Consider the following 21,378-nt stretch of genomic DNA (forward strand, 5'->3'; position numbering starts at 1 on the left):
TATTTTTTTGTTTTGTTTGAGAAATTGTGTTGGACAAATAACCGCAGAAAGCAGCTTCGAGGGGTAAAAAACCACAAGTCCCATTTAAAGACTTGTTTTTGTCCTTCTTTCTCAGAATCCAATAGATGTATAAAATGAAACATGTTGTTCTTCTTAGTGATCAGTCTCTGTCATTGTGTCTCTAATCAAAGCCAGAACCTCAGCAGATCTTTTATGAGAACGTGCACTTTCTTTGACAAGCGTCGGCTTTGAAACGTGTCTTCTGGAAAAGCAAACGTTTAGCCAGTCAAGAACTGAGATCCCTTCGTGAAGTTGAGAGCGTTCACATAAACCCTGAAATGATAGATGTTTGACATTGTTTACTCTTTGACTGATGAAGTCACGCACACAGGTGGATTTGTAGGTGTTGTGGTCTTGGTCTGGAAGATTTGGTCCGGCTGGTGATTGGAGTTATGCGAGACTGACCCGTGAGCAGATGTAGCTGGCCAACAGTTTGACATCCAGGAGCGTTGAATGATGTCTTCTGTAAACCAGCGCTTAAACCAGCAAACAAAGTTTCCCTCATCTCATTTGTTGCTCTTGGACAACAGCAAGATTAAAATGGAGAACCAATACAAACTTGTAAAAAACAAAAGACCCCAATAATCTCAAATAAGTCTCTAAAGTTTTCAATAACATCTCAAAGATTTAATCTCAGCTGTCATCTTTTAATTTTGTTTAATGAAACAAAAAACTGTCTCAAATCTGTTAGTGTCTGAAGCTTCAAGGTTCAAGGAGAAGCCCAAAGCCGGATCATCTCACTGTGTCAGGACTACCAGGAGAAGTCACAACACATCTGTGTCTTATGTCACGACATTCAGGATTGCAGTGATAATCTTCAGGTGTTCAGGGAAACTCCAGCTGTCTGGCAGGTCGACAAGAAAACCTTTCTGAGATCTGCACCACTACATGAGAAATGCCACTTTACATTGTGATGAATGGAGAAGCTATAAAGATCTCACTGAAATATCAATTATATATCCTTGAAAACAAAAAGAAACATAAGAATTTTTTTTTTTGCAAAAAATCTCACCGATGTCTCAAACACAAGATATGTCAATGTCAAGATTAAACTACAAACAATTATTTTAGCTGTATTGGTGCTAAATGTGCTAATAGCAGTAAAGTTATGCATTTTATTTCCCACTAAATATTCTAAGAGGTAAATTGGATGGCAAATTGTCCTTCCCCAACTTGTGTATAACCTGTATATATTAACCGGTTAATAACTGTGTATTGATTAACTGGTTCTCACACTGAATATATAGCTATAGATGCTGAAATGGTGTTAAGAAATAATATATTTTATAATATTGACATTGCAAACCAGAACACAACTTGTGTCAATGTTTGCCCTTCATTCAGTCTCTGTCTAGGAGAAATTACTTTTGTATGATTAATGACAGGAGAAAAAAATAAACATAAACAAACAGAAAAGATATTTAATCAAAAATAATGAAGTTAATTACAAAGGGAATGCTTTCATCTACTGTAGTTAAGAATAACATTCAGAATATCCAAAATAATCGCCTTAAATCTGTTTGCTGTTATAGTTTGTTTTCTTGCGGTGTCCTTAAATTAAAAGTTGCATTTGTGATCTTTGCCAAAGATGATTATTTAAGCGTGCACAAATGTGTTTTTTGTGAGATCAGAGGCATATACCACAAATGCTCGAGGGGATGAGTAATTTTGGAATAATCCTTTGTTTTTTGACCCAATTTTTCAGGCCCTAATTTTGACCAGCCTCGTCTGACACTTGATCTACTGTAGGAGCGGCGATGTCTTTGCTTTGCTTTACGATGCATCGCAAGCAACATATTGATCTTTATTGTCCTGCAATAATCAACTAAAATAACCTGAATGCAGTTTTATGGTGGTGGACCGACAAAGCGACTATCCGTCTGAACGAATCTATTTAAATGTCTCTCTCTTTATTGTTGTTTAATGGCCAGTGAAATAAAGGGTCGTCACCAATGAGGCGAACATTTTCCTGCTCTTCGTCTTGTAAAAGCATTATGGCGTGCTTGATTTGAAACTTCTGATATTGCTGTTGTTGTATAAATCCCTAATAAGTGTTTCATTTTGACTGGTCATAATCCTCTCCGTGGACCCCACAATAGGCGAGCATCTGCTGAAGAATGTGCTCTGAATCCTCTTCATTATCTGTGCTGGAGGAGGTGTGGCCCCTGCAGATGTAGCGTGAAATTTGTTTGCACAAACTCCCAGTCCTAAACCTTTGGGTAGTTTCTTATGAATATTCATGAGACGCACACAGACGTCACCTATCTCCAGCGCTGGGCTGATTATGAATATTCAAATGAAGGGAGGCGCTCTTAACAAGCCCCCTCTCTGTATGAATATGCATGATGGGGTCAGACTGCTTTATGCTGCAATGTAAACCCAAAACAGTTCAGGACCCTCAGGAACAGCACCAAACCATCTGGAGTACCATATAACACGCTGGGCATTTTTAAAGCGAAAGACTTTTACTGGATGACACAAGGAGCTGATGAACCCGTGTGATGATGCTGGTGTACTTCAGTGTGAAATCAATTGTGGAAACATCAATGCATACGTTTAAAAAACACAAAGACAATGTGTAGTGCTTCACTTAGCAGTTTGTTTTTACTTTTTTTAATAGTGGTGATAATCCAAGTGCTGGACACTGTTCGAATGTCTTTCCCTTTAAAAACCAAATACTGTAGCTTACATTTACATTTATGCAAATGATTTATCCAAGGTGACTTACAGTACATTCAAACTATTCATTTTTATCCGTGTTTCCTGAGAATCAAACCCACAACCTTTGCACAACTAGCGCAATGCTTTACCAGTTGAGTTCCATTGAGTCTTTCCTCAGCTGATACGCTGTTGTATAATACAGACAGCTTGTTTATATTATGCCCCCATCTGTGGTCACCACAGGTTATTTTCAGGGACCAAAGACGTGACGTCTGATGACTCATCCTCTCTATCAGCCTCTTGAGTCGTGTTTCTGTCCAGACGCCTGTGACAGAACGGCTGAGGCTTCAGTCATGAGGATAAAAGTGTTCAGCGTTCCTGAAACCTGATGCTGGAGAAGTTTTCTCTGCATGCAGGATATCACATCTGTCTTTCCTGAGGTTTATCTTTACCAGTAAAACATTAACAACATTAACTACATTAACTTCATTTTATGTTAACTTCAGAAAAAGACTGCACCAGCGATGTTTGTTTTCAAACAGGTACTGAGTCTGACGCACACTTACGTCAATGTTCTGTACGCTTTTTTCAGGAATTCAAACTATTATTGTCTTTACTCATTCACTCTTACAAATAAAAGAAGTCCTTAATGATGCCATAGATCAGGGGTGCCCAAACGTTTACCTACCAAGGGTCAAAAATCAAACCCGACTGAGAGCCGTGGGCCAAAAGTAAATGTTGCTTTGTTATTTTAAAATGAAAGTTGCCATGATTCTCCTCATTTATAATTTTCTAATATGAAAAAAAACAAATAAGCAAACATTACTCTGTTTATGGTATTAACTAATGCAGTTTTATTTTCAAAGATAACTGTTATAAAAATAAATCATTTAGCAAATCATTTTTAAATTTCCTTTTGTTGTCTGTTTTTGTACTGTAAAAAATACTTTGCTGCCTTAAAAAATTTTTTGTCATGTTAACAGTGATGAGTTGTCACAACTTATAAAATATAGTTGAGAAAAATCAACTTAATTGTATAAGTTATAACAACTCACCTGTAGTTATAACAACTCATCTCTAGTCAAAAAAAATAATAGTAAGTTGAAATGATCTGAGGTGATTCAACAAAAATTTTTAAGGCAGCAAAGTATTTTTTACAGTGTTCCACTGCCTCGACCTCTCCATTATCAGCCTACATTGAGTTTCATGATGCATGCAATACACAAGTATGCATGTACATTAAAAATAATAATTAACTTTAATCCTTGCATTTAATTTCAATTGACATTTTTGTAATGTACAAATAAAAAATATTAAAATAAAAATAATACAATTTTAAAAATATTTAATTAGAAATATGAACATCTGCATCAATGACATTTATCTTTTTTTCTTATCTCACGTGGCATGACAGGCCAAATTAAAGGTCATTGCGAGCCAACTTTGACCCGCGGGCCCTAGTTTGGGCACCTCTGCCATAGAAGAACCTTTAACATCTAAAGAATCTTTCTGTTCACAAAAGGTTTTTTGTTGTAAGAAAAGGTTCTTTAGATTATAAAAATTAAAAAATGAAAGTATATTTTAGAAACCTTTGAGGAGCCAAAAATGGTTCTTTACTGTAAAAAAAATAAGTGCAGCATGAAGTTAAAGCAACATGGTAATGCAAGTGAATTAAACTCACCATTTTAAGTTTTGACTTGTGATAAATTGACATAACCTATAAAAACAAGTTGAAATTGTTTAACTTAATTTGTTAAATTAAGGTAACATAAAAATATTGATTTCATTTTATTTTTATGGCATTGCTGTGAAAACCTTTTAGACACCTTTATTTATGGGAGTGTAGCACTATGAAATAAAATATACACACATTTTATTGTCCTTTCTTTAACCAGGTAATTAACTTTCTGATATTACAAACTTTAAATACGTACAATACTGTATCATAAGAGGATTTTTTTTCATAAATAAGCTTTCTAATGATGTATGGAGTGTTAGGATAGGACAATAATTGGCTGAGGTACAAATATTGAAAAATCTTAAATCTGAGGGTGCAAAAAAAATCTAAATATTGAGAAAATCGCCTTTAAAGTTCTCCAAATGAAGTCCTTAGCAACACATATTACTAACTATAAATACATTTTGTATGTTAGTAAATTCACAAATTATCTTCATGATCTTTTTGGCATAAAGAAAAAAATGAATAATTTTGACCCATACAATGTATACAATCTATTGCTGCAAATCTACCCCTGCGACTTACGACTGGTTTTGTGGTCACAAAGCATGAATATATCAGTCAAAGCATCTGGTCTGTAGCTATAGGAAGATGAAGAGTTGACATATGGATCTCCAGTGAGGCCCTGCCAGCGGTTATGACAATAAGAGGCCCTGCTTTCTCTTCTATAGGATATCCACCTGTTCGCCTTGATACTATCCCAACACCAAAGTGACAAGACATGAATAGAATTTGAATCCCTCTTGTATGGGATTAAATGGAATGATATGCCAAGTCCATCTTTTGTGTTTCTTCATAAAACCGCTGTCATTCTCAAAGAATTCGCTCTTTATTCTTTCCTTTGAGATAATGCAGCGAGCTCCAGGCCTGGCAGGCCTCGCTGAAATGCACCTGATATTGACACACAATGAATACAGAAGACACAAAGAGCTCTTCTTTGTTGTGTAATATTTGTTAATTGTGGGCAGAGATGTTAGTTTCAACTCGACCCGAAAGGCAATATCTTGCTTTCGTGTGAATCGAAATTCAAAGAGGCGTATTCTTATGCTTAAAACTCGAATGAAAAATCTCATGATTCTTCTCTATACTTATTTAAAAGCAGAGGTTTGTGTAGATCCTCTGTTCGTACGACGAAAAAAGCACATTTTTGTGTTCTGTGGGAAAACATTTGTTTATAGCGTGGGTTGTCATAATTGCTTCAACCGCCTAAATGTCAAGTGATAAACGCTCTTCGAGATTCTCCAGGGGCCTGAGAGTGCAGTACTTGTTTAAGAGGGCTGTCAAAATGACAATTCATCCTCCACTGCGGTTGAGACGAGATTTACTCTGTGACAAAGGTGCACTTGAGTTTATATTCAACTCATTTTGAGATATGTGCATGTGAACAAAGAATCATTTCAAGTCTCATATCATGGCCCACAACAGCAGCATTCCTGTAGCTCAAGTGGTAAAGCGTTATGTTAGTGATGCAAAGGTCATGGGTTTGATTCCCAGGGAACAGATATAATAATGAAATGTATTGCTTGAATGCACTGTATGTCACTTTGGATTAAAGCATCTGTCAAGTAAGCGACCTCAAGTAGTGCATTGACTTTTCCCCCATAATTAAAAATTCTGTTATAATTGCATGTTGTTCTGACATCCTGTCATTTACATTATAACATTATATTACATATCATGTCAGTAGACTCTGCACTCCATGTTTGATAGGTTTAATGTCACATCATGCATCAAAAGTTTCAATGCACCAATCAGATTTAAGAGAGAGATTTTAAAGAACAACTTAAATTCTGCTGTGTTCTTCACGTCCAGTATCAATCCTTGATAAATGGTGCTCGAGTCTCATTAAAAAAGTTTATGATCATTTTTTATTCCTATATGCCCCATGTATTGAAGTTTGACAATGAGCAGCTTTGTAATACAAGACTAAATGAAGTATCTCTTGGTCAAGATTTAAATCAAGTCTCCTGAATGCACAGGGTACAAATATCTGTGATCACTTACTGTTACAGATATTGTCTATAATTAAACAATGAAGTATACATCACGTAATATTTTGTTTTAATTTAGTTATTATTTAATTATTTCTTTGCTAAAAACACGTTATTTTGTGTATTTGGTATAATAGAATGTGTTTGCGTGGTTTATGGCTAAAAACATTATTGGCTGTACATTTTTGTTGCTCCAGATATCCCTGTCTTCCTTTAAACGCACAAATTTGTACAAAGCTCATCGTTCTGAAAAGCGCAGTGTCATCCGATTGGTCAGCTATTCTGTATGTTGTGATTGGTCTGAATACCTCTGACGTCAGTCGGAAATGTGACGCTCCTTACCATGTTTGAAAGATTTGCTCACGATGCAATGCTGACAGGAGTTAACTTACAGGCTGTAAGACAAAGTATAAGGGATTATGATAATGACCGTTGTGTCCACGTCAACAGGCCCAGGAAGTAAACTGTTGTCTACAATCCGTGTGTTTATTGTAGTCCAAGAAAAAAAATTTATGTTATGCAGCGCAATGCGCGACGCAAGTGTCTTTTGCTAGTTTCAACCCGATGCAATTACCATTTTCACGTTTAGCGCAACGTTGTTAAAATAGCAAATGCATTTGCGGCCAAGTTCTGGTCTGAAAACGAGGTGTGTTCATGAGCATTGTTGGCACGTTGCTGTTTTGAGGCAACTAAAATAAACTACGCCATTGACCAACTAAAACCTGGTCTAAAGTCAATGGCGCAATATTCTTTTTGTTATTTAAGAGTGCGTTAGAAATATGCGCCTATAAACAGTACGACAACCGGGTTTGCTTATCACATACATGAATGCGCAACAGCACAAAAACGCTTTTAAATATGAACAATTAAAGGATTAAAATGTAAAATATTATTATTGAGTCTCTTGGACATAAATGAAGACCGATTATGAGACGTTAGAAGGAGCAAAAGCTGCTTCACCTGTAGCCTGGTAAAAAAAATGCTTTGCTTTAAACAAATCCATCTGTTTTTAAATGTTTTTTAAATGCTACCTTACGGATTTATTGTATATGATGATTCTGTACCTGTGGATATGGTGAGATGAGAAACATGAGTAATGCTTTTTAAAAAACCCATGCCCCATGGCGCTGTCCGAGTGCTGAAACGCTTTGGCTCTCTGCACATTTGTAAATTCTTTATCTCTTGTTTGTATTTTTTTAATGTACAAACCTTTTTTTGCACATTTGCAAATTATTTTATGAGATTACAATGATTATGTAGGATATCAATACATTTACAGCAATTAAAAGCCTGTTATTTAAAGAAAACGGCTTTTAACATTTTTTATCCAAAAAATTACAATTTCAATAAAAATGAAAACAACACATCTTTTTAACATTATTCTTAAACAGGTGGTCTTCTTCCTCCGCTTAGTTTTTCAGTTTACAAAGTCCGTCATCTAAATAGAGGTTAAATATAGCGCCAGCGCAACTGACTTTTAAAGGGGATAAGAGATAAGACTCTCATTGGTTTATTGCACGTTATGCTCAAAACACACCCATTACTCATTAGAAGAATATGAACAACCCTTTTCGACCGTGCGCTCGGCGCACTAACCATTTTTCCCGTTGTTACATAAGCAAAAGTGGCATCGGACACACCCATTTAAACCGTGTGCTTTACACAATGCACTTAGATCGTTAAAATAGAGCCCCTTAACTCGCGTCATCGTTTACTTTGGGGTTCGTACCTTTTGCATATCATTAACATGAACTTATACACACTTACACACCAAAGGAAATGTAAAATCGGATCAAAGTCTCCTGAATGCACAGGGTACAAATATCTGTGATCAACATATTTTGATTACTGAAGTGGAACATTCCAGAAATTCCCTTCCACAAACATGAAACATTCTTGAGCGTTTTACAGAGACTCGTCTCATCCGATGACAAACAAACTGCTCAACTGGACAGATGTAGAAAAACTTTATTTGCAGCAGCAGATTTTGTTGGAAAAATGAATTTTGCATCCATTGATGTGGAGTGAAGATTATGTTTATATATTTATTTTTGTGTTTGACACTCATTTATTATCAGCGTTCCTCACGACATCGAGCTGATCTGATGGGTTTAACATGTCAGGACTAAATCTCAAATCTAAATCAGCACATTAAGATAGACGAACCATATTTGGTATTGTGTTCTGAGTTTGTTTTGCTTGAACCTTTCACTGTTGCTTTACTTTCTTTTGAGCAGAGAGATGATTATTACTCCCAGAAATAAACTTTTCAGCTAAAGCCATAACCCTGTTAAATAAAACTCAACTATCATTCCAGTCTTTGGAGTTTTAAACATGTTGTTGAATATGGAGTCTAAATATTACAGTCATGTTGTATAAGTGTTCTGCTAGGAATGCCGTAACCCTGTCTCCATAATTTACTGTTATTACATTTGGAAAGTGCTGTGTCCAGATAAACCGTACGTCTCAGACCTTGCTCTTCTCTTGCTCAGCCATAAAAGTGACTGAAGAGCAAATGCTGAGGTCTCTTCAGATCAAAGATAAGACCCCAATAACTGGGCTCAAGTTTGCCGATATCCTAAAATCAGCTGGTCAGAGATTTTAATATGAGTCCACAAAAACATATACTATCGTGCAATTCTTTCAAGAACAAATGATCTGAACTGAGCTAAATTCATTTTATATCTCTATATCAGAGGTCTCCAACCTTTTTGTGAGCAAAAGGGCTACCGAACAAACGATAAAACAATCTGGAGGGCGACCTTTTTTGATATAGACTACTCAAAACTTTATTGTTTTACTTACTAGATGATTTTATTTTATTTTACTTGTTGATGTGTTTTATCATGATTGTATCACACATACATTTCCTTATGGGACTAATACATTCATTATTCATGTATTAACAGCTTTACAGACGTACAAATTTGTACGTATTACTATTTTGAAATAATAAAATTTAGTGCATTTCTTACTCATATTAATGACATGTTTTCAGTCGTATTTTCGTACTTATTTTTAAGTTTACTCGTTTACCAAATGAAATTGCTGTACAAGACTACACTATAAGACTTATATATTTCTGTAGTCATTTAATAATTTTGTAATGTTTAGTTTGTTTGCCATGACACACAAAAGACGTTTTTTTCTTATGCAATAATAATTAAACCAAAACAAAACATAAATTCACAAAAGATTCATTGTATATCTATAAAAAAATTATATGATTGCAAGGTTCAGATCCAAATTCAGCCCTTGCAGCGATCTTGATCCCAGTTCTCATCAGAGACTGTAAATGTTAAATCTCACGTAAATTTAAATTAAAATATGGTATCTCAAGAAGCTTTACGACACATTGCTTTACAGCAGTGATGCGACACTTCCGTCTTACAGTCAATTTACTTTTGAAATTTGAATTGTGCACCTTGACAGAGAGAAGATGGATTAACGTTCTGGTGGATGAATAACTTTACACTGTAAATAAATGCAGCATGAAGTTCAAACAACTTGGTTTTGCAAGTCAATTCAAAACTAAAGTTGAAATGTTTTAACTTAATTTTTTAAGTCAAAGTGACATAAAACTATATGTTGACACGTACCATGTTGGAGAGCACTGCTCTACATTATATGTCAGCAAGAATAGTCTCAATTCTTTCATGAATTCGCTGTTCATGCAGGCGAGTTGTACACATTGACATTTACAAATTTGTCAAACACTTTTATACAAAGTGACTTGCAATGCATTACGAGGTATACTTTTTTGTTGTCTGGGTTCAGAGCCATGAACATTTGGGCCACTAACACAATACACCGAGCTATACTGAGACTCGTAATCTGTTTCCTCAGACCATAAATATCTTCAGTGTTTTCTCTCTTCATCAGTGCTTAGTGTTTTTGTTTTCTCAATAGTGTGTGATTGAACCTCTGTGTCTTTCCAAAACATGTCATTTCCCTTCTGCTGACAAACACATTGTCCTGAGACAGACACACGAATGTGCACGTATGCTGTAATTGTAGTGCTGACAGATCAGAGATCACAGTTCTTCTTTCTAACACTTAACATCAAACTGTAAACACCTTCACAGAATAATTCGTCTTTTCATTTTACATAAAAACAGTGTTGATAAGCAAACAAACATATCAATTCTCCTAATGCATTGTCTAAAGGTTGCTAAGGTCTACTGTACAGTAGGTGTGCATGATATATCCTGAGCGATAATATTGTTGTTGTCGTTGTAACGATGTGAAAAACGATCAATTATATCACCAACCTTCAGTGCCCACAAATTCAATTGATGTAGCAGCACATTTTATTGCGGCATGTGTATGTGGCTTGTAAAAAACGTCATATAATTTTTTTATACTTTAGCCGATTGCACTCTTTGCCATTTCTATGTGCACGGGCAGGTAAAGGGAAGTTAGGCTACTTGAGAAGTTTTTTAGTGTTTTTCTGATGAATAGCGTCAGTTCAAAAGAATATTTTCATATAAGAATATGAACAATGAATTATTATAAACACAACAGTGTGAAATGGCTGACGTTAAAGTAATAAGCCCTTATGTACAGCTGTGCATCATTTATTATGCTGTGTTTGATGAAAGTTTGCATTTTCTGACTGACTGTATAACAGTATTATTTTTGCTTCAAGTAGACTACTGTTAAGCAGTGTTTACTTGAATGCCTTCATTTTAAATCATAAAGACCTTTCTGTTTGGTTAATAACCTTAACCTTAATTATATGAATATGTTATAAGAGGGAGCTAGAACAATATAAGACTCAAAAGGATCCAAAATATCATTATCATTATCTGCAAAATCGTATTATTCAGATATCATTTTTTTTGCCAAAATGGCACACCCCTGCTATGTGTTTATGTGTTTTTCAACTTGAACATCATATTATTTTACAGTAATACAATACAACAGCTCTTAATGCAGAATAAGAAATTTATTTCATAACAGTTACAAAGAAGAAAATATTTAAAAGCATTCTTTATCTTACATAAGCTGTACAGAGATGGCATGTATTTGTTTCTAAATGAGTCTGGAATAGACGCTAGAAATATTAAATAGAAAACAGGAGACAAAAAAATTAAGTTGAAATATTCCATTTGTTGCAGTTGGAAAAGGACTCCACCGTACCCTGATACGTAGTTTAGGCCTCTCGCGTATTTAAAAAATATTTTACAAAAGAATCTGATGGCCTGGCCATCTCACAACAGCTAAAATCTTGGCCTCTTTGGTTCCATGATTCGGTATAATACACTTGCTTTTATAAAAATAACTTTTTATTTTTGTCCAATGGCAGCTTTTCTTCTTTATTAATAATGCAACTTCAGTGCAAACATCGTAAGAACAATCCGCTCGGAGAAGAAAGCGAAAGTTTACATTTCAAGTATTGAAAGAGTTTAGTATGTTGTCATCAGGTTTATGTCACTACTGTACATTGCATAGAGCTTGTGTGGCACTGATTTAAGAATAGTGAGCGAGACGACAGGTGCCTTCAAAGGCATTTTAGTCTGCAAGTGCTATAAAATGTGCATTTACTATTTCTTTATTTTTTTGCAAGTGCTATGCTGCACCATGACATGACTGAACGCTGTATGGCAAGTACATGAAGTTACGTTTATGAAGGTCACAGGAACCAGAATGATGATCTGTAGATTGAATATAAAATAAAGTATGTCTTTAGGTGAACTCATTTTGTGTGTGTGTGTTGTTGGAAGTGCTGGCGTTGTTTTGATGAGATGGTCAGTGCTTTTTGATTTAATTCAGATTATATAGAAAGAGTCCAAGTTCATCTCTCGTCCGTCTACCGTTTCAGACAGAAGAGCTAAAACATGGTAAAGTCTTTCTCGTCCTTTTGATATGGAGCTTATGGGTCATTCACACAGAATGCGTTCTTGCATTTAAAGCATGCGAGACACAGGAATGGAGCTCTTTTAAAAAGCAGTTGTTACTGTAACTGCTCTCTTCACGCTCCTCACGTTGCTCTGAATTTAACTTGATTCATGTGTAAAACCCTCACTCACATTTACATAGGAAAACAATTCAAAGGCAGCGGAGTAGAAGACAAAGACTCATTCTGTGCGATTCAGCCATAACATCTCCGTATTTATAAAAACATACTAGATCACGCCACGGCAAACGGATAAACGCCTCTATCGGATGATATTAAAGAACATAAATATATGTACAAAGAGTTGTGCACACGTGAAGGAGTTGGGGTGCGCATGAACAGACGAGTTTGTTTATAAATATGACTTTTACCGTAATATTTGAGTATTTTTTGGGAAATTCAGGTCCATGTTTATAAAAAGGAAGGCCTCATACTCAAGCACATCCACACTCCTCTACAATCATATTGGGTACATCTCGTTTCACAATATTGTATTCGTCATCAAAGTACAGCATGGACATGGTGCTCAGTTTGGTCGGGATGCAACAAGAGTTCATGGACCCCGGGCTCATGCCCCGCATTCGGTACTGGTTCACCACGGCCGTGTGGAAAGACGAGGCGGAGCCCGGCACACCGGCCATGTACGCGGGACAGCTCCCTTCGCAATAGTTCCCAAAGTACCCCGACGGGGCGATGATCCAGTCGTTCCACCCGATGAGCCGGAAATCGATGTAGAACTGCTGGCGGCAACACAGACTGTTATTGCCGTCGCATTCCAGGCCTCGTTTACGAATGCGATGTTTGTTATCCGCCGCTCGCGCCTGAACGACCAGGAACGGACGATGGGACTCGTCCGCCGAGTTCACCAACACGGGCTGAACGCCCAAGCTCTCGCAGCCGTCGCACCTCACGTCCAGGTTCTGTCGTCGATCGCCCTTGGTGAAAACCATCTGCACGGCTTCCGTTAAAGGAAAGGTGTGCCAGCCGCTGCGTTTGAGGTCCACGCGTTTCTCCACCAGGTTCCACTTGCTCCCGAGGCCCGGCTCCTGAGAATACACCTTCACCGTCACCTTCCTCCGAGAGCCCTTCTCCAGCACGTTGGGAAGCAGCCGGAAGTACAGCCACAAGTTCGCCTGGGTCACGTACAGGTTCTGGTTTCCCTCGTTGGAGATGATGAAAAACAGACTGGTTTTGGCGGTCAGCAACTCATCTGAGAGATAAGAAAGGAAAGATGGAGAAAAGAATCAGCTCCTTGTATTAGCTTACAGTAAATGAACCTGAACCTGTTGAAAAACTAACATTATATGACTACAGAGGATTGAAACATTAACATTTCAACTACTTAGCTGATGCAGCCCTTTTTAAATTGGGGGGGGGGGTGAAAAGGTGATGTACACCTTAAAATAAATATGACTCCTTTTTTTGTCTTGGTCTAGTTTTAAAAAAACACTTTAAAGTTTCTAGAGGTGAAAATGAAGTTCACATTTATTGTAATAAATAAAAATAATGCAATAAATTATATATTATATACAATTATCACATTTGTATTACACTTTTAGAGGGTTAACCAACAATGGCCACTAGGTGTCAACGGTTTGCTGCATACTCTTGTCACAAATTAATAAATTACTGTCACCGCATTATTTTTTTACTGCTAAAATGTTTTGTTATATGAAAACTACATTCGTAGACCTTCCATTGATATATAGTTTGTCATGATATATAAAAATTTACATGCAACATATTGAAGTAAACTCAGGTATCCCACTCAAAGGAACGGGTTAAGACTATCAATCTAAAGAACATGAGGAACTTTTCTCAATTTAAGTCTCTTTTGCATTTCATTTGTGAAAACTATTAAGAGGTCGACCTCATGTCAACATGACTCCATAACAAAAATAAAGGCACATTTTTATGGGCAAAAATTCTTCAATACAACAATGCATATCCAATACCTTATAAGATCATCACTTTAGTTTGATAGTAACAGGGAAAATTAATATTGGCACCAGAAACTGTGTTAATCGCCTCTTAATGGTTAAAATCAGTCCACAGGACTCTGTGAGATTTCTCCGACAGTGTAGTCTATGACAGTTCTGCTCTGGGGTCAGGTCCAGTTGGCCAAGAGTCCAAACGGAGATGAGGAGAGCTCATGAGAACACAACACAACGCTTCAAAGACTCCCAGTAAAAGCTGCTGAGCTCACTGAGAGATGGCACAATGAGAGGCTGTGATGTCACAGGAAGTGCATGCCATGACCATAACAGTGGTACAGTGAGAACGTGTCAAACGCACGGAAACGACTGGGAGAAAGACAAAGAAACAAATTTACATGATACTGGACTCTATTTTGAGACTTCCTCAAAAAAATTATTCTCGCTTCTTCTTTCTTATATATATCGTAACTGGATTAGCGTATCGCTGTGTGGTTTCTAGTGTGAATGCTAACAGGCCCAGGTCCCCTACAGTAAATCTCAACAAGCAGCAGATTTGAGGTTTGGTTTGATGGTCATACTTCTTCTCATCGTAAACTAAATATTCAACTTTCTACCTGAAGAAGAACAGCAGCCAGCGTTACAGTAAACGGAAAGGCGGCCTCCTCATAAAGAAGAAATATGATGTTTACATGATGTGTGAACGAGAGGATAAAAATATCTCACGCTTTAGGAATGTGAATGATGCATCTGCAGAACAGACTTAAAATAGTCACGTTTAAAAATAAATCTAAATTTTATTTTAATCATTCTGTACATTACAACTATGCGTTTACAATGGTATGAACTAAGTGATGCTTTGGAAGCAGTGGGAGAGAGTGAAATATCTCCGCTGGTCACACGGGTGACTTACAGTCCTCTAACTGGATAATCTTATTAGTTTAACACATAACTCGAATTAGAGCTAGACTTCATAAAAACCTTCACAATCACAGACTTTAATATTGGAACACAATATTTTCAATATTCTAAAGGCATTTTGGGGATGATTACATGACACAATACAACCCTTTTCTTTTTATTATATGAAAGAATCATACAAAGAATACACAAAACTGCATATAAAAACATCTGAAATCAGGTAGCATAAAATCATTCAGATGCATTCCAGTTCTCTGGCGAGTTAAATCAGTGAGAAACAAACATTGAAAGACAAAACTCTTGAGTTAAAGTCTCACAGTTAAGCTGAAGCAAGACAATAGTCTGACTGGGCCTTTCTGAATCTACAATACAACCTGCCGAGCTCTTTCCCACCTGCTCGGGGCCGAACAACACAGCAGAGGTAAATCTCATGTCATGTCTTCATCCACAGGGGTTTTACTACACTGCCATCAGGACACAGTTGGAGATCTTGAGAGATAAACAACATCCTCAGAGCTGCTGGTTTATACTTCACTTTGTTCTCTTATTTTAGTACTGAGACTGAAAACACCAAGTACTCACTGTCTGTAAAATATCAGACTGGAAAATCACAATGTAAAAACATCAATAACATCAGAGACTGGTAAAGAAGCCGAGTAAAACACCAGCTAGACCCTTAAATCCTCATGAAATCTGATGATGCTGCGTGTGATGTAATTCACTCCTGCTACATGATTTCACAAAGGATGTTGTATGGACGTGGTTGCTATGGTGTTCAGAATGGTAAATAGGAGCCCACCCTAAAGTCGTAATAGTGTAATCTATACATTTTTCTCCCATTTTTACATTTTTCCAGCATTCAGGTCTAAGGGGGCGCGTACACCAAAGCGTTTAAACGCGGCTGAAATCGGCAGGACGCCGACTGTACCTGCGGTTTTTAAGCGAATCCCTTTGACTGCTTAGATACTTTTGCTTTGTCGTTGAATGATGCGCCATTGGTTGTTGTAATATTTGTCCCACGCCTCCTCCACAGCTCCAGCTGAGCGTTTCACTCGAAGTTAAACATTTTTTGGATGCTCAGCAGTGAGCACGGGAAAAAGATATGCGTGGATGCTCAGGGCATACCTGTCAACCCTCCCGTTTTCCCTGGATTTTCCTGTATTTTAGCATTCTATCCCGCTATCATCCTGTTTCAATATTTTCCTGTATTTTTCCTGTATTTCCGCTGGGAAAGCAGGCGGCAGTATTAGCTGTAACTTCTTACACAAACAACACCCGTCAAGAAAACAAAAAGAAAAAGAAGATTCAGAGGAAGTTACACAGAATTCAGTGCCCACCGTCACTCAACAAGCAGCACAGCTGACACGTTCGCCCAATCCCCGCGTACACGCACATTTGCTACCCAGTCACATAAAGTTTCGTGATATAGTCACGTATTTTTTTAATTCTTTTTCGTGCTATTATCACGAAATTTCGTGTTTTTTGTGATCGTATAATGAATTCCTGTTTTCGTGTGATTATCACGTATTGGTTACTCAACTGTTTTGTCCTATTTTTAAACCATTGTCGCTTCGGTTAAGGGTTAGATTTGGTGCTTGCATTAGAATGTCACTTTATTTATTGATCTATCCTATTTTTTCTGATTTATTTTTTTATATGTCGCCTGGCAACCCTATATCACGCAAAAACGTGACTATTTCACGTATGGACCAACGTGAAAATGACACGTTTTGCCCGCGTTTGAACGTGAGCATGTCACGTTTCCTTTTTGTGTCGCTTTCACGTTTTGGTTGCTCAACTTTTTTGTCCTATTTTCAAACCATTTTCGCTCCGGTTTAGGGTTAGATTTGGTGCTTTTGTTATATGTCACTTTAAGTATTTGTCACTTTAAGTATTGGTTTATAAAAAAAAAAAGATACAAGACTTATTCTTTTATATTTTCTAAACTTTAACCAATTGTCCCCGACGTTGGGGTTAGAGTTTGTTTAGGTAAGGATGTCATTTTACGGTATGTAAATCTAACCCTAAACCGAAGCGACAATGGTAAGAAATTAGGACAACAAAGTTGAGTAACCAAAACGTGAAAGTGACACAAAAAGGAAACGTGACATGCTCACGTTCAGACGCGGCAGGGCGTGTCATTTTCGCGTTGGTCCATGCGTGAAATGGTCACGTATTTGCGTGATATTGGGTTGCGCCTGGCGTTAGGGTTAGAGTTGGGTTTGGTTAGGGATGTAATTTTATGTAAATCTAACCCTAAACCGAAGCGACAATGGTAAGAAAATAGGACAAAACAGTCGAGTAACCAATACGTGATAATCGCACGAAAACAGGAATTCGTTATACGATCACGAAAAAACACGAAATTTCGTGATAATAGCACGAAAAAATAATCAAAAAAATACGTGACTATATAACGAAATTTCGTGAGACTGGGCTGACATTTGGATGTGCATCGCATTCTTTGTAACTTTATGTGTTGGGAAACACTTCTGTTTGTGCTTTACTAACATGCAAAATCAAATATACTCCTCAGTTGCATCTTCTGCGAGTCCTTTGCCGATTCAGGAGAAACTAAATAAAAGAACATATCACCCCTTCATTCTCTTGGATAATGTTGGGGTTGGGAAATTTCCCTTATTTTTAAATCCCAATGTTGACAGGTATGGCTCAGCGTGGGAAAAAAACACCAGCTGCTGGCATTTTTGAAAAGCGTGGTGCTTCCATTGATAACATATGCCGTCCGCTGGCGTGAATGCCTTGGTGTACATCACTGTTTAGAAAATCACATGATTTGAGCTATAATAGTAACAGATCATTAGGATTGAGTAAATGTAAAGTTGAATACGGTAATGTTTGCGGTTAATAACAGTACCACAAACACAAATCAAGCATCAAAACAAGAAGCGCTTCATTACAGGTTGGACAGAATCCCACTTGGGTTCAGACTTTTGCGAAGCGCCCAGCACATTCATCATTGGGTTCTAATAGACAGAGCGAGCAAATTATCCCTCTTGGCTCTCGTCCTCACCTGAGTCTCCACACACCATTAAGATGTCAGCGAAACCTAAAGGGACTCAATTGGCCTCTGCCAGCACAGGGCAGAACCATTCTTAAAGCAAACTAGATCCTCAAGAAGATTCTGGAAGTCATCCAGCACTCCATGTCCTGAGGTCACCCTGCATTCTAATGAGACACAGAGTCAGGCCAGAATCTGCCGTGTGCCAGCGGGTTCACGGCTCAGAGCGGCGAAAGTCCACGTTTCAGACTCCATGTCTTTATTAAAGCGCTCTCTCGCTAAAAGTCCAACCTCAGAACCAGCATCTTATGAATACACATTTTATAAAGCCACAATTCAGGGAGAGCTGAATCTATTCAAATCTATTAGTTGCATAAATGTATCTGGTCTTATTGTGAATTATTCAACGGCACATGTTATAAAATAAAGCTTGTTTTCATCATATTTCATCAAATTATTACATGATTTAATTTAGCACACTTGATTGTAACCATTGACTTAGTAGGAAAAACAAATATGATGGAATTCAATGGGTAACGTCAACTGTGTGCTTAGCTTACAATCATTTATCAAAATATCTTCTTCATCATTTATTACAATACTTCCATAATATGTGTTTTCCTACTATGGGAGTTAATGGTTACAATCAGCTGTGCATTTATAAAAAATATCTTCTTCTGTGTTCATCAAAAAAAAAAATCATACAACAACATGATGATGAGAAAATGATGACAGAATTTTTATTTTTGAGTGAACTATTCCTTTAAGACGACCCTAACAAAATACATCAACTGTTGAACTGGCACAGTCAGAAATGGCACAGGGCAGCCCAATACTTCCACCCGGCAGTGTTTGAACAATCTGGCAGCTAAACGTGTGGCACCGTTGGTCATTTCAAGTCTCCATCATTGCGGCATTTTGGTAAATTGTTCCTGGGCCTTGTCTGGGTGCCAATCTCATCTTGGCAGCCACCAACCCAGATCTTTCTTTTGAGACCCAAAGGGCCACAGAAAAACACAGCACAAAGGGTCAAAGGCAGGGAAACCTGCTGGCTTCACGATGTGTACTCAGTTTAAATGACCGTGTTTAAAATGATTCCTGCAGTCTTCACTCGTCCACATCTGTAAAGTCTACAAGATGTCGAGTGCCTTGATTTTCACAAGGGTGCTGGCGAATTTCCTTTTCTTTGTGACTGCTATGCACCCTCAATACACACGTTTGCTAAAAGCTACAATGCTGTGGACTCTTGACTTTTCTCATCAGATTTTATGTAGCTGTTTCATACCAGAATAAAGACAGCTTTTGAAAATCAATGAAATTAAACACATGTTAGTGTTTCTCCATCATCCTTTATCCAACAAAACTGATTCATCTCATCAGCGTATGGCCTCAAATGATTGCAGAAAGTGCAGACACCCTTAAACTGTGCAGTGAACGGACGGCACAGAACTGAAAAGCGATACGCTTTCATCTGTTGACTAGTAAGTTGTTTTTGGCTTTAATTTGATTCTTTAGCAGGTTTCAATTACTGTATGTACTGAAGTTTTTTAAACTGCTGCAACGAGGACACTGATCTGAAGAGTCTATAATGAACCATCAAAGACCTTACAGATCTGTACATTTAGCAGCATCAGATGACGAACCTTCTACATATTATCTTTGAACATAGTGATGATAATGCATTGATGAACCAGCAGGGGCAAGTTGTCACATGGACTCAATCTGAGTAACTAAGGTTTGAAGTTCAAATGCAGTTTTCTTTATCTGCAGTTGGTTTCAAAACAATTCGTAGTATTCCCCTAAATTGAATTTTCAATATTAGTGAATAAAATATTTTTACAAAGGCAAAATATATAATGAACGTAATGTTATACAATGCATGTTTAACCAAAAGCAGCCTTGGTCTCCCCTACAAAACATAATTCTCATTAAAGTCTGCGCTTTGACACAGTGTGTCTTTATTTGAGCATAACTCAGTTGAATTCAGTAAAATTGGGATTGGACAGAGATCTGATACACACCTGTCTCTGCGAAACTGATGATCTCTGACGTTTCCTCCTCCACTTCGTTCGAGGACGCTCCGTGTCCGTCCAGGTTCGGGATCTCCACTCTCCCGTCCTCGTGCACTTTCCCGGCGTGAAGCTTTTTCAGGGCGGTCACCATCGCCGCCTTCGGAATGGGGTGTGTGATGTTGGGTCGGTCCCTCATCTGTAACCGGCTCAAAATGTGTCTTTTTACCGCCTCCAAGAAATCCCCGTCCACGCGTGGGGATGCATCCGTCTGACTGAGCCCGCATGACGCGCAGCTCGGACTGATGCTCTGGGTTTCGGTGTCCGGTGCCGGTGTGCCACGGATCACGAGGATGAAGCACACGAAATAAAGCACTTGAAACGACAACCTTTTCATTTTCCGTGAATGCGCGCGCTCGACTGGAGATGAATGCGAGAAGTATCCGCGTTTAGGCTACTTAAAAAGTGTTAAATGATTGGTCGAGCTGTAATATCCACTCTTATTGCGCTATAGGTTCGGTCCACATTTGACCAATTAAACGCAAAAGCAATAAATCCTTGAAATGCCTGGAAAAGGTTCCTGGTGTTAAATGTCTCTTTGGCCACTCCGTGATGCGTTCAGTATAGTTTTGATGAATAACAAAGTGAGCGTTTTCTGCTCTATCATCCAAATGTCACAAAGTTTATTCATTTATAAAGATGAATAAGAAAACCAAACGGAGGATGTCGGATCTGTCCACCTTTACCGCCGCGAGTGGCACTTTTGCGCGTAAACCCAGTGCGTCATGACATGACTGAAAATCCCAATATTACGCATCTAAAACCCCCACAGACTAAACAAAAGAAAACCTGCTCTGCTGTGTCCTTGTTTCTTCACACTACTTAGTTAAAATTATCCATGATAAAGGCAAACGATTGAGTACAAAGCAGAAAAGCAGTCTAATTTTCCCACAATGTTTCCAAATTGTCACGCGCCCTTGTCTTTATTTCAGCGGTTTAATTGAAGGTCTCGTCCTCTTTCGTTGGAAATTTTGACTTCCAGAATAGGTTTTCCATGTGTTTCTTCTTCATAGCTGTTGAAGCGCGAGATGGTCTTCGGGCACTTTGGCTTTTTCTCTTGCAAACAGACATTGTGCCTCTCAGAGA

At 37.7% G+C, this 21,378-nt stretch overlaps 2 protein-coding genes across 2 annotated transcripts in view; one reads left to right on the top strand and one right to left on the bottom strand.

Annotated features, from left to right (window-relative positions):
• ralbb (v-ral simian leukemia viral oncogene homolog Bb (ras related)) overlaps positions 1-21,378 on the top strand; it is a 79,398-nt gene that overhangs the window by 50,893 nt on the left and 7,127 nt on the right. The gene's annotated exons all lie outside the window — the stretch shown is intronic.
• On the bottom strand, positions 11,384-21,361 carry LOC129427931 (inhibin beta B chain). Its single transcript, XM_055184725.2, has 2 exons — positions 20,245-21,361; positions 11,384-13,559 (listed from the first exon to the last, which is right to left on the bottom strand). The coding sequence occupies exons 1-2, from the start codon at positions 20,627-20,629 to the stop codon at positions 12,784-12,786; spliced, it is 1,161 nt and encodes a 386-aa protein (XP_055040700.2). The 5' UTR covers positions 20,630-21,361; the 3' UTR covers positions 11,384-12,783.

The sequence above is a fragment of the Misgurnus anguillicaudatus genome, chromosome 14 (genome assembly GCF_027580225.2).
Source record: "Misgurnus anguillicaudatus chromosome 14, ASM2758022v2, whole genome shotgun sequence".
In the NCBI taxonomy this organism is placed as follows: Eukaryota; Metazoa; Chordata; class Actinopteri; order Cypriniformes; family Cobitidae; genus Misgurnus; species Misgurnus anguillicaudatus.

Excerpts from the sequence above, each read along its gene's own strand:
- LOC129427931 (XM_055184725.2), bottom strand. The coding sequence starts at position 20,629 with ATGAAAAGGTTGTCGTTTCAAGTGCTTTATTTCGTGTGCTTCATCCTC. Across the intron at positions 13,560-20,244 it reads CATCAGTTTCGCAGAGACAG|ATGAGTTGCTGACCGCCAAA; the intron begins GTGTGTATCAGA and ends CTTATCTCTCAG.